Source organism: Salvelinus fontinalis, chromosome 18 (assembly GCF_029448725.1).
Source record: "Salvelinus fontinalis isolate EN_2023a chromosome 18, ASM2944872v1, whole genome shotgun sequence".
NCBI classification, from domain to species: Eukaryota; Metazoa; Chordata; class Actinopteri; order Salmoniformes; family Salmonidae; genus Salvelinus; species Salvelinus fontinalis.
Genome location: NC_074682.1, coordinates 57,236,685 through 57,251,196, shown reverse-complemented (window position 1 = coordinate 57,251,196; position 14,512 = coordinate 57,236,685). Strand labels below are relative to the sequence as shown.

The 14,512-nt window shown below is 42.9% G+C and overlaps 1 protein-coding gene across 1 annotated transcript; it reads right to left on the bottom strand.

Annotated features, from left to right (window-relative positions):
- Window positions 1–2,044: 2,044 nt before the first annotated feature.
- On the bottom strand, window positions 2,045–9,102 carry LOC129815781 (uncharacterized). The gene is made up of 3 exons (XM_055869897.1): window positions 9,015–9,102; window positions 8,228–8,779; window positions 2,045–7,476 (listed from the first exon to the last, which is right to left on the bottom strand). The coding sequence occupies exon 3, from the start codon at window positions 3,061–3,063 to the stop codon at window positions 2,389–2,391; it is 675 nt and encodes a 224-aa protein (XP_055725872.1). The 5' UTR covers window positions 3,064–7,476; window positions 8,228–8,779; window positions 9,015–9,102; the 3' UTR covers window positions 2,045–2,388.
- Between the last annotated feature and the right edge of the window lie 5,410 nt (window positions 9,103–14,512).

The window sequence follows — 14,512 nt, the reverse complement described above, 5'->3', positions numbered from 1 at the left end:
CTCTATCGACCACGCCCCCTGACATGCGTCAAGCACACCCATCTCATTAGTGGAGGTGAGATAAGATACATTGTGTCAGACTCATTTTCAATTGACTGTCACAGCCCCACATTAAAAGTATGTGATGGTGAGTTGAGAAGAAAATCAGAAATATTGTTAGAATGTTTTGCAAGTGACTGCCATAGTCCCAAATAAAAACAAGTAAAACTTGGCATTTAATTACCACATTTTGTCACATGGTTGAGGTCACAAGAATTTTCAGATATCAAAATGGGGTCGTGGGGCAGAAAAGTTTGGGAACCCTTGCAATATTGTCTACCTGTGCGTTTTAGCCACTGGGGAGGTGAGAGAAAAAAACTTGTTTTCTTATTTCATAAGGTGCGGTCTCTCACCTCCTCCACTTTCAGGTGATGCAGGTTCGTTCATTGGCAGGTTAGTTCATTGGAAGTAGAAAAACACGTTTGAGCCTCTTCTATAGAATTGTCATCACTTGTGGAGAATTCACAACATGTTTTCTTTCTTCCACTAAAAACTTCTTTGTCAGGACCTTGCAGAGACATTTAGGGGACAGGTGTTCATGTCTAAAACGACACATATGTCCAGGTTTTTGGTCACCAATATCTAAAATAGATGAATCTTATTTGTTGGGGTATTTTGACTGGAGGAGGGTAGCACTTCTAGACCCCTATCTGAGAACGTGTCTTGTCATTGATTTTTATGGGGATTTTTTTCATAATGCCAAATATATTTCCAAGTGTACGCAGACATCGACTCTGGTTAAAACCACAACAGTCTTTTTAAACTAGAGATTATAATTTTGGAAACAGTGAGAGGAAACGCCAATCAGATGCTAAACATTTATTCATCCGGTGAAATATCTGGCTCATTGTTCCGTCTGTGCTCCAACCGTGTGTCATCACCTTCAGGTATCCCGCTTTCACTTTCCCTTCTCAAGAATCAGCTGTTTCTCGTGCATCTCCGGTCCGGGGTCACAGATTTTTATAATCCTTCAGAATAATAGTCCCGTTCCGTATACTTTGTAAATTAATAATTAGGGCGAAAATTATGAAAATGTGCACAATTATCGCAGCAGGCTCCTGACTGTTTTTTACCGAACAAACCACGGCCTTTATAAACCCTAAACTCTGAATTGTCTATACCGTAATTACAGTACGAGCTGTCGCATCTATACCGTAATTACACTAAGAGCTGTTGCACCATGGATACAAGCTTTCTAACTCCAGTGGCGTAACAATGACATGGCAGCGAATGTAACGTAATTATATGATATTGTTGCGCATTACACCATACTTTCGGCTCTAATAACATTTGCTTAATTTGCTGTTACTACAATAATAGTTCCTCAAACCAGAGAGAGAGAGAGAGATGGAGAGAGATAATTGATTGCATCAAAGAGTGATTTCACAACTAGAAGACAGACATTTTAAAGCAGATTAATATATTTTACAATGATAGCAATTTTCACTGGAGGAGGGTAGCACTTATAGACCCCTATCTGAGAACATGCCTTGTCATTGTAATGGTTTTAACTAAAGTCGATGTCTGCGCATTACGCCAATTCCAATTAGCATAATAAAACAATTCCCCATAAAAAAATCTGTCTGTTTAAGCTGTTGTTTTGTTGCATGGGGCAGCGTGTCAATCCACTGCATCTGCTGATGTAGGCGTTCCTGTATCTGGTAGAGCTACAGCGGTGTGAGTCAGACCAGGAAACATCCCGAAAAAATCAATGTCTTCTCACTAAAACATCTGTAGCATCTGAACGGTTTGGTATACAAATTATTACCTAACCCTTCTATGGAAAGATGAGATTCTCACAATCAGTTAGAATTTTGTTAGGAAATTTAGGCTATTATTTATACATAATTCTTTACTGTCATAATGTGTAAACATTTCTCACGTATTTTTTGTGGAACAGTTAGGAAACATTTCATTACAGCTGAACAACAAAGGCCGAATAATAATGCGGTTAAAAAATAAGACATTGTTTATTGTAAAATACACGGTTAAATTGTACTAAAACAACAGAAACAACTATTAGGAAAGCTGACAGAGATCTCGGTCTGAAAAAAAATAATATATTACTACAACAAATCTGGACATTTACACCTGGATCTGCTATCCGAGTGACTATTGCCTTACGTCGGTCCCGGAGCTGTCACGGCTGTCAAAAGGAGGAGACCAAGGAGCAGCGTGGTATGTGTACATTCTTCTTTATTATAAGAATGAACACTGGTCAGGTCAGGGCGTGACAGTACCACCCCCCCCCCCCAAAGGTGCGGACTCCCGGCCGCAAACCTGAACCTATAGGGGAGGGTCCGGGTGGGCATCTACCCTCGGTGGCGGCTCCGGTTCTGGACGCAGCCCCTACTCTTTACGCTGATCCCTCCGCCTTTGTAGAACCGGACCATGGATCATCGCCGGAGACCCCGGACTGGGGACCTTTGCCGGAGACCCCGGACTGGGGAGCTTCGGACTGGGGATCGCCGCCGGAGTCTCCGGACTGAGGATCGCCGCCGGAGGCTCCGGACTGAGGATCGCCGCCGGAGGCTCCGGACTGAGGATCGCCGTCGGAGGCTCCGGACTGGGGACCGTCGCTGGAGGCTCCGGACTTTGGCCCATCGTTGGAGGTTCCGGACTGTGGCACGTCGCCGGAAGCTCTGGACTGGGAACTGTCACCGGAAGGGAAGCTCTGGACTGGGTACTGTCGCCGGAAGGGAAGCTCTGGACTGGGTACTGTCGTCGGAAGCTCTGGACTGGGTACTGTCGCCGGAAGCTCTGGACTGGGTACTGTCGCCGGAAGCTCTGGACTGGGTACTGTCGCCGAAAGCTCTGGACTGTGGAAGCGCACTGGAAGCCTGAAGCGTGGTGCCGGAACTGGTGGTACCGGGCTGAGGACACGCACCTCAGTGCGAGTGCGGGGAAGAGACACAGGCGGTACTGGACTGTGGAAGCGCACTGGAGGCCTGATGCGTGGTGCCGGAACTGGTGGTACCGGGCTGAGGACACGCACCTCAGGGCGAGTGCGGAGAGGAGGCACATGACGTACTGGACTGTGTCTTATCGGCTGCTTTCTGAATAGGTCTATCGGACAATGGTCCCCTCTACCACACGGAACCCCACTAATCTACCGACGGAAACGCACGAGGTGTCTAAAAACAGACCTCCATCCTCTGCCAGCTTGCTACCCATGGCCCGGCTAGCTGTCTTAATCGCCGTGACCCCAACCAACCTCACTACTCACTGGAACCTTGTGATCACTCTGCTAAAAATGCCTCTCCTTAATGTCAATATGCCTTGTCCATTGCTGTTTTGGTTAGTGTTTATTGGCTTATTTCACTGTAGAGCCTCTAGCCCTGCTCATTATACCTTATCCAATCTTTCAGTTCCACCACCCACACATGCGATGTTTCAATGATGTTTCTAGAGACAATATCTCTCTCATCATCACTCAATACCTAGGTTTACCTCCACTGTATTCACATCCTACCATACCTTTGTTTGTACATTAGACCTTGAAGCTATTTTATCGCCCCCAGAAACCTGCTCCTTTCACTCTCTGTTCCAGACGTCCTAGACGACCAATTCTTATAGCTTTTAGCCGTACCCTTATCCTACTCCTCCTCTGTTCCTCTGGTGATGGAGAGGTGAATCCAGACCCTGCAGTGCCTAGCTCCACTCCTATTCTCCAGGCGCTCTCTTTTGATGACTTCTGTAACCGTAATAGCCTTGGTTTCATGCATCTTAAAACTTTTTGGGGATAGGGGGCACCATTTTCACTTTTGGATGAATAGCGTGCCCAGAGTGAACTGCCTCCTACTCTGTCCCAGATGCTAATATATGCATAATATTATTGCTATTGGATAGACAACACTAGGAAGTTTCTAAAACTGTTTGAATGATGTCTGTGTGTATAACAGAAATCATATGGCAGGCAAAAACCTGAGAATCCAAACAGGAAGTGAGAATTCTGAGGCTGGTCGATTTTCGACTCATCGCCTATTGAAATCCCAGGGGGATATGGATCTGTTTGCACTTCCTACGCCTTCAATTAGATGTCAACAGTCTGTAGAATGTTGAATGAAGCTTATATTGGGATGTTGAGCCGGATGGGAGCTGTTTCAGTCAGTGGTCTGGCAGAGAGCCAAGTCCTGGTCACGCGCATTTCACATGGTAGCGACTTGCGTTCCATTACTTCTACAGACACAAAGGAATTCTCCGGTTGGAACGTTATTGAATATTTATGATAACAGCATCCTAAAGATTGATTCTATACTTAGTTTGACAAGTTTATTCAACCTGTAATATAACTTTTTGAAGTTTTCGTCCGACGTTATGCGGGAACTGCACGAGCGTTTGGATATGTTTACTAAAGGCGCTAACAAAAGTAGCTACTTGGACATAAATGATGGACATTATCGTACAACACAACAATTTATTGTGGAACTAGGATTCCTGGGAGTGCATTCTGATGAAGATCAGCAAAGGTAAGGGAATATTTATATTGTAATTTCTGATTTATGTTGACTCCAACAATTTTTAATTTAATTTTTTTAATTTTTAATTTCACCTTTATTTAACCAGGTAGGCTAGCTGAGAACAAGTTCTCATTTGCAACTGCGACCTGGCCAAGATAAAGCATAGCAGTGTGAACAGACAACAACACAGAGTTACACATGGAGTAAACAATAAACAAGTCAATAACATAGTAGGGGAAAAAAGAAAAAAAGAGAATCTATATACAATGTGTACAAAAGGCATGAGGAGGTAGGCAACAAATAGGCCATAGGAGCGAATAATTACAATTTAGCAGATTAACACTGGGGTGATAAATCATCAGATGATCATGTGCAAGTAGAGATACTGGTGTGCAAAAGAGCAGAAAAGTAAATAAATAAAAACAGTATGGGGATGAGGTAGGTAAATTGGGTGGGCTATATACCAATGGACTATGTACAGCTGCGGCGATCGGTTAGCTGCTCAGATAGCAAATGTTTAAAGTTGTTGAGGGAAATAAAGTCTCCAACTTCAGAGATTTTTGCAATTCGTTTCAGTCGCAGGCGGATAAAAAAAAAACAATTCTGAGCGCAGTCTCAGATTATTGCATGGTTTGCTTTTTCCGTAAAGTTTATTTTAAATCTGACACAGCGGTTGCATTAAGAACAAGTGTATCTTTAATTCTATGTATAACATGTATCTTTCATCAAAGTTTATGATGAGTATTTCTGTTATTTGATGTGGCTCTCTGCAATTTCTACGGATATTTTGGAGGCATTTCTGAACATGGCGCCAATGTAAACTAAGATTTTTGGATATAAATATGCACATTATCGAACAAAACATACATGTATTGTGTAACATGATGTCCTATGAGTGTCATCTGATGAAGATCATCAAAGGTTAGTGATTCATTTTATCTCTATTTCTTCTTTTTGTGACTCCTATCTTTGGCTGGAAAAATGGCTGTGTTTTTCTGTGGCTATGTACTGACCTAACATAATCGTTTGGTGTGCTTTCGCCGTAAATCCTTTTTGAAATCAGACATGTTGGCTGGATTCACAACAAGTGTAGCTTTAATTTGGTGTCTTTCAAGTGTGATTTCATGAAAGTTAGATTTTTATATTAATTTATTTGAATTTGGCGCTCTGCATTTTTACTGGCTTTTGGCCAAAGGGGACGTTAGCGTCCCACATATCCCAAAGAAGTTAACATTAGAAGCCTCCTCCCTAAGTTTGTTTTATTCACTGCTTTAGCACACTATGCAAACCCGGATGTCCTAGCCGTGTCTGAATCCTGGCTTAGGAAGACCACCAAAAACTCTGAAATCTCCATCCCTAACTACAACATTTTCAGACAAGATAGAACGACCAAAGGGGGCGGTGTTGCAATCTACTGCAGAGATAGCCTGCATAGTTCTGTCTTACTATCCAGGTCTGTACCCAAACAATTTGAACTTCTACTTTTAAAAATCCACCTCTCTAAAAACAAGTCTCTCACTGTTGCCGCCTGCTATAGACCACCCTCTGCCCCCAGCTGTGCTCTGGACACCATATGTGAACTGATTGCCCCCCATCTATCTCGTGCTGCTAGGTGACCTAAACTGGGACATGCTTAACACCCCAGCCATCCTACAATCTAAGCTTGATGCCCTCAATCTCACACAAATGATCAATGAACCTACCAGGTACCACCCCAAAGCCGTAAACATGGGCACCCTCATAGATATCATCCTAACCAACTTGCCCTCTAAATACACCTCTGCTGTTTTCAACCAAGATCTCAGCGATCACTGCCTCATTGCCTGCATCCGTAATGGGTCAGCGGTCAATCGACCTCCACTCATCACTGTCAAACGCTCCCTAAAACACTTCAGCTTCCTTTCTAATGGACCTGGCCCGGGTATCCTGGAAGGATATTGACCTCATTCCATCAGTAGAGGATGCCTGGTTGCTCTTTAAAAGTGCTTTCCTCACCATCTTAAATAAGCATGCCCCATTCAAAAAAATGTAGAACCAGGAACAGATATAGCCCTTGGTTCACTCCAAACCTGACTGTCCTTAACCAACACAAAAACATCCTATGGCGTTCTGCATTAGCATCGAACAGCCCCCGTGATATGCAACTTTTCAGGGAAGTTAGAAACCAATATACACAGGCAGTTCAAAAAGCCAAGGCTAGCTTTTTCAAACAGAAATTTGCTTCCTGCAACACAAACTCAAAAAAATTCTGGGACGCTGTAGAGTCCATGGAGAATAAGAACACCTCCTCCCAGCTGCCCACTGCACTGAGGATAGGAAACTCTGTCACCACCGATAAATCCACTATAATTGAGAATTTCAATAAGCATTTTTCTACGGCTGGCCATGCTTTCCACCTGGCTACCCCTACTCCGGTCAACAGCACTGCACCCCCCACAGCAACTCGCCCAAGCCTTCCCCATTTCTCCTTCTCCCAAATACAGTCAGCTGATGTTCTGAAAGAGCTGCAAAATCTGGACCCCTACAAATCAGCCGGGCTAGACAATCTGGACCCTTTCTTTGTAAAACTATCTGCCGAAGGAGGCTTTGTTTGCGAAATAGTAAGCCGATTCTAGATTTAATTTTGGATTGCAGAGGTTTCATATGAGTCTGGAAGGAGAGTTTACAGTCTATCCAGCCACCTAGGTATTTGTAGTTGTCCACATATTCTTAAGTCGGAACCGTCCAGAGTAGTGATGCTAGTCGGGCGGGCATGTGCGGGCAGTGAGCGGTTGAAAAGCATGCATTTAGTTTTTACTAGCGTTTAAGAGCAGTTCGAGGCCACGGAAGGAGTATTGTATGGCATTGACATCACCTATCAATACACAACCAAGACCTTAATGTCTTCCCTTCTTTTAGTCTTCTCTGACCATTGTGCTTCATTCTCCTCCAGAAACTCTGTAGCTTGATCCTCACACCAGAATGCCCCAATGAAGAGCTAGAAGAGAGGACCAGAGAAGAAAGAGGGAGATAATTACAATCTAGTACTGTGTATCAGACTCTTGAATTACCTCCTATCCTGAGCATCAACCCAATAACAAAACTGATACGATCATCATAAGTGAAACCTAAAGTAATACTATCACAGTAAGACAAAAAACGAGATTCAGAGAGAGAGAGAGAGAAGATTGAGTTAGACAGAGAGAGAGAGAGACAGAGAGAGAGAGAGAGAAGATTGAGTTAGACAGAGAGAGAGAGAGAGAAGATTGAGTTAGACAGAGAGAGAGAGAGAGAGAAGATTGAGTTAGACAGAGAGAGAGAGAGAGAAGATTGAGTTAGACAGAGAGAGAGAGAGAGAGAAGATTGAGTTAGACAGAGAGAGACTGGAGGAAGATCAGACAACAACAGCCATCCATTAACAGAGACCAGAGGAAGGTTTCTAGAGGTTTCTAAATCCATCTACATAGCAGCCATCCATTAACAGAGACCAGAGGAAGGTTTCTAGAGGTTTCTAAATCCATCTACATAGCAGCCATCCATTAACAGAGACCAGAGGAAGGTTTCTAGAGGTTTCTAAATCCATCTACATAGCAGCCATCCATTAACAGAGACCAGAGGAAGGTTTCTAGAGGTTTCTAAATCCATCTACATAGCAGCCATCCATTAACAGAGACCAGAGGAAGGTTTCTAGAGGTTTCTAAATCCATCTACATAGCAGCCATCCATCCATCTTAGCCTGGAGTACTCACCATTTGTACTGTGTGGAGGTCTGTGTCTGTCTGTTATCTCCTATCCACGCCTCCTTCTCCTCCTCTTCCTCCTGTCTGTCTGCTATCTGGTCCCAGATATCAGTGTTGACAAACAGAGAACCAGCAAAGGGTAAGCTGGCCCGGCTACAGGTGATCCAGCGGCACAGAGGGCAGCACACGGTCAGTAGGCCACTCTGGAGCCTGGAGATCGCCTCCAAGCACGGCCCACAGAAGGTGTGTTCGCAGTGGAGCACCCGAGGGATATTCTCCGTGCGAGAGTAGGGTTCGAAGCAGACGCAGCAATTCATGTCTTCACTCATCAGATCCATGGCTGGTTGGCTGGGGTGTGGAGGGATGAATGGATGGATAGACGGATGGACAGTTAGAGCACAGAGGAACTCTGGATGGAGAGCAGTGTCTGGGCAGGAAGACGTGGGGTTTAAACGCTGGTCTAAGGTCAGTTTTCCCCTTTGTGGATTATTAAGGTCCTGGTTTGGATTTGACGAGGGTGAGCTGATCCTAGATCTGTCCTTTGGAGCATGGATCAGGAAGCTGCAATAGACATCAGGATGTTTAAATGACTTCAATCACCGACACTATATGAACATATCTAATGATATCTCTCAAATCAACAGGCTGGTTTTTCTGAGAAGACATGAAAAATTTGTTTTTTTAAATCATGCAACTCTAACATCCATAGTTATCACACTTATACAATATGTTTTTCCTTTCATCATTATCAATAAGAGGAAAGATTTTTACTATAAGAGGAAAGATTTTTACTTACTTGGGAGGTTTACAGCCCAGGAACCAACTATTCGATGCCTAAACTTTATCTGTGAATGTGTGTGAGAGAGAATAAAAGTCTTGTAATATTGTCTGCCTGTGTGTGCTCTCCTTTTAAGCCACTGGGAAGGTGAAAACAAATCTTATTTCATAAGGGGCGGTCTCTCACCTCCTCCACTCTCAGGTGACACAGGTAAGTTCCATGGAAGTAGAAAAACATGTTTAAGCCCTCTTCTACAGAATTGTTATCACTTGTGGAGAATTCACAACATGTTTTCTTTCTTCCAAGGAATGCTTTGGTGGAATCCTCTTTGTCAGGACCTTGCAGAGACATTTAGGAGACAGGTGTTCATGTCTAAAAACGGCACATATGTCCAGTTTTTGGTCACCAATATCTAAAATAGATCAATCTTATTTGTAGGGGTATTTTCACTGGAGGAGGGTAGGAATTCTAGACCCCTATCTGAGAACGTGTCTTGTCATTGTAGTGGTTTTAACCAGAGTCGATGTCTGCCATTACGCCAGTATAATTAGCATAATTTAAAAAAAATCCCCCATTAAAAATCAGTCTGTTTAAGATAGAGAGAGATGCTGTTGTTTTGTTGCATGGGACAGCGTGTCAATCCACTGTATCTGCTGATGTCGGCACCGAGAGAGCTGAACAGCAATCTAGCTTTTGCTGTTTTGCAGCAGAACCGTCATCGTCAGCGTTAAAGACAATCGGCTGACGTGGGTCTTTCTGCACCAGTCTTGTGGAGCTGATCTTGCCCTGAAGGTGCATCTTGATATTTAAAGTTGAGTTCTTCGCATCTGACATGCACTTATCATCGAGGCCCAGTTTGCATTTTATTATTATAAAAAAACACATTTTAAAGTTAATATTCGCTTATTTGAAAAAGTAACGTGTTAAGTTACTTGCTATCACAAAAAAAGTAATTTGAGTACTCTAAGCTGTTACTTTGTAAATGCATTACCCCCAACTGATTGTGAGAGTCTCATCTTTCCGTAGAAGGGTTAGGTAATAATTTGTATACCAAACCGTTCAGATGCTACAGATGTGAGAAGACATTGATTTTTTCGGGATGTTTCCTGGTCTGACTCACACCGCTGTAGCTCTACCAGATACAGGAACGCCTACATCAGCAGATGCAGTGGATTGACACGCTGCCCCATGCAACAAAACAACAGCTTAAACAGACAGATTTTTTATGGGGAATTGTTTTATTATGCTAATTGGATTGGCGTAATGCGCGGACATCGACTTTAGTTAAAACCACTACAATGACAAGGCATGTTCTCAGATAGGGGTCTATAAGTGCTACCCTCCAGTGAAAATGCCCCTACAAATAAGATTGATCTATTTTATTGGACATATGTGCCGTTTTTAGACAGGAACACCTGTGCCCTAAATGTCTCTGCAAGGTCCTGACAAAGAGGATTCCACAAAAGCATTCCTTGGAAGAAAAAAAACATGGCGTGTCTGTCTTCTAGTTGGGAAATCACTCTCTGATTCAATCAATTCTCTCTCTCTCCATCACTCTCTCCCTCTGGTTTGAGGAACTATTATTGTAGTAACAGCAAAATAAGCAAATGTTATTAGAGCCGTAAGTATGGTGTAATGCGCAACAATATCATATAATTACGTTACATTCGCTGCCATGTCATTGTTACTTCACTGGAGTTAGAAAGCTTGTATCCATGGTGCAACAGCTGTTAGTGTAATTACGGTATAGGTGCGACAGCTCTTACTGTAATTACGGTATAGACAATTCAGAGTTTAGGGTTTATAAAGGCCGTGGTTTGTTCGTGTAACAGTATAACTTTAGACCGTCCCCTCGCGAACCAGGGACCTTCTGCACACATCAACAGTCACCCACGAAGCGTCGTTACCCATCGCTCCACAAAAGCCGCGGCCCTTGCAGAGCAAGGGGAACCACTACTTCAGGGTCTCGAAGTGAGTGACCGATTGAAACGCTATTAGCGCGTACCACCGCTAAGTAGCTAGCCATTTCACATCCGTTACATTTGGTTAAAAAACAGTCAGGAGCCTGCTGCGATAATTGTGCACATTTTCATAATTTTCGCCCTAATTATTAATTTACAAACTATTCGGGGCTTTTATTCTGAAGGATTATAAAAATCCATGACCCCGGACCAGAGATGCAGGAGAAACAGCTGATTCTTGAGAAGGGAAAGTGAAAGCGGGATACCTGAAGGTGATGACACGGTTGGAGCACAGACGGAACAATGAGCCAGATATTTCACCGGATGAATAAATGTTTAGCATCTGATTGGCGTTTCCTCTCACTGTTTCCAAAATTAGAATCTCTCTCTAGTTTAAAAAGATAGATTTTTATGTGGATTTTTTTCATAATGCCAATTAGATTTCCAAGGGGACGCAGACATCGACTTTAGTTAAAACCACAACAATGACAAGACACGTTCTCAGATAGGGGTCTAGAAGTGCTACCCTCCTCCAGTGAAAATACCCCTACAAATAAAATTGATCTATTTTAGATATTGGTGACCAAAAACTGGACATATGTGCCGTTTTTAGACATGAACACCTGTCTCCTAAATGTCTCTGCAAGGTCCTGACAAAGAGGATTCCACCAAAGCATTCCTTGGAAGAAAGAAAACATGTTGTGAATTCTCCACAAGTGATAACAATTCTGTAGAAGAGGGCTTAAAAGTGTTTTTCTACTTCCATGGAACTTACCTGTGTCACCTGAGAGTGGAGGAGGTGAGAGACCGCCCCTTATGAAATAAGATTTGTTTTCACCTTCCCAGTGGCTTAAAAGGAGAGCACACACAGGCAGACAATATTACAAGACTTTTATTCTCTCACACACACATTCACAGATAAAGTTTAGGCATCGAATAGTTGGTTCCTGGGCTGTAAACTTGCCAAATAAGTAAAATCTTTCCTCTTATTGATAATGATGAAAGGAAAAAATATTGTCTAAGTGTGATAACTATGGATGTTAGAGTTGCATGATTTAAAAAAACACATTTTTCATGTCTTCTCAGAAAAACCAGCCTGTTGATTTGAGAGATATCATTAGATATGTTCATATAGTGTCGGTGATTGAAGTCATTTAAACATCCTGATGTCTATTGCAGCTTCCTGATCCATGCTCCAAAGGACAGATCTAGGATCAGCTCACCCTCGTCAAATCCAAACCAGGACCTTAATAATCCACAAAGGGGAAAACTGACCTTAGACCAGCATTTAAACCCCACGTCTTCCTGCCCAGACACTGCTCTCCATCCAGAGTTCCTCTATGCTCTAACTGTCCATCCGTCTATCCATCCATTCATCCCTCCACACCCCAGCCAACCAGCCATGGATCTGATGAGTGAAGACATGAATTGCTGCGTCTGCTTCGAACCCTACTCTCACACGGAGAATATCCCTCAGGTGCTCCACTGCGAACACACCTTCTGTGGGCCGTGCTTGGAGGCGATCTCCAGGCTCCAGAGTGGCCTACTGACCGTGTGCTGCCCTCTGTGCCGCTGGATCACCTGTACCCTGGTCAGCTTACCCTTTGCTGGTTCTCTGTTTGTCAACACTGACATCTGGGACCAGATAGCAGACACATACAACGCAGAGTTACAGCAGTGCAGTACAACACCGGTTACATTGGTTAACGTTGATCGTATTCTATTTAGGAACCAGGCTGACTCCTGGGCGTGAGCCGGGTGCCCTGTTCAGGCGGACACCGAAGTCGGATCAACAGAAAAGTGGCGTAGTTTAAGCACAATGTAGTAATGACTATGATTCTGTGTTTTCACTTGTACAAGTGATTGCTTTTGATAAACGCTTTATCTGCCTGTCCAATTAAAAACTGGATTGAAATTCAAACAGATTTTTTTTAATGGAAAATGTTTATGTTTCTGAAAGATGCAACATGCTGCATTGTTGACAATATGACCGAGCGGCGCATATTACCATACGATTTGAGCAGGGCGCGCCGCCCTCATCCGTTTAGCCCATTTCAATGCATGGCAGAACTCTCTCAAGATATACTATATGTACAAAAGTATGTGGACACTATTGTGAATTTTTCAGTACATATGTGGCAATTATTTATTTCAGAAGGAGCCAGCAAAATTAGTTATGTGCTTTGGGTCATTTGACAACATTAGACATACACGGCTGGTTATTCTTATAACTGTTATGGCCAACTATTTACTGTTGCTATGAGGTGTAAATACCTCTTGGGAGTTTTTCCTAAAACGGGGGTGTCCCTTTCAGAGGAGTTAGCAGGATGACATGTTGGTTATTCCGGTAGTGCCAAGGTCCGTTGCTATGGTGGCGGGCTCAAGATGGCGGCATGAGAGGGTGGGAACATTTATACCTGAGGAACAATTTGAGGGTTTTCTCACAAAGTTTATAGTTTTAGGCTGCAGTTGCAATTTGGTTATTTTGTTTCTCACAAAAAAATGATATCTAACCACACAATGTAGCTATTTTGAATAATTTTGTAATTAATCAAACCATTGAAATAAAATAAAAATTACAATTTCCAACGAACAAGCTAGCTATCGAAAAGTTTCAGCGTGTTTAGTTAAGTTAGCTTGCTAACGTCTTTCTGGCTAACGTTAGTAGCATGTAATCAGGACATGACCAAACTTGCTGAGATAATGGATGTTGAAACTTCCAAGTAGAAAAAAAGGCATTGTTGAAACTCACTCATATGCTTGCGGTGTAAAAAAAGAGGGGTGAATGTGATTCATACCCGAATACCCCAACCAAGGAGCAACTTCCAAAGAATCTGAGAAGTGAAACGTCAATGAGCCAGCTACAGGACAACATCGTCCGCATCCTCACGGCTAAAATCAAAGAGAGTGCAGATGACATCCATGGATTTGGTGTAAAAGAACTCTATCAGTATCGTTAACCTGAAGAAAATCGATTGATTTCAATGCTGAGGAAGTAAAAACTCTGAAGCAGCAGAACGCAACATTGAACATTCAGGTTGCAAAGCAGGATTAGAAACTCCCTGAAATGGAGTCAAAGGTAAACGAGAATGACCGGTATAGTCGGAGATGGAATCTTCAAATGTATGGAATAGCAGAAAAATCTGACGAGAACATCAAAGCAAGAGTGAAAGACATTTGCAGGGCAATAGTCCCGGAGGAGGAGTGAAATGTTGTTGCAGGTTCTCTGGATGCAGTGCACCGCCTGGGTAGGCTGAGAGATGGGGAGAACAACCAGCCACCATGACCAGTGATCATGAGATTCATCTCCAGGACAGCGAGGGATATGACATGGAAAAGTGCAAATATATATAATTTGTTTTATGGCAGGGAAATTCGCACTGACACTTAATGTTATCTTGATGGCTATTCGTTTTTACCAATCTATGGTACAATGTTATTTGCAATTGTATATAAAATATATATAATTTAAGTCAACCACTTGCGTGGTGCAAAGGACTGTTTTTTATTTGCAACTAGTAAGAACTTTTCTTTTTATGAGAACCCGATCCATGT

Coding starts and splice junctions, on each gene's coding strand:
- LOC129815781 (XM_055869897.1), bottom strand. CDS start 3,063: ATGTGCCTCCTCTCCGCACTCGCCCTGAGGTGCGTGTCCTCAGCCCGG.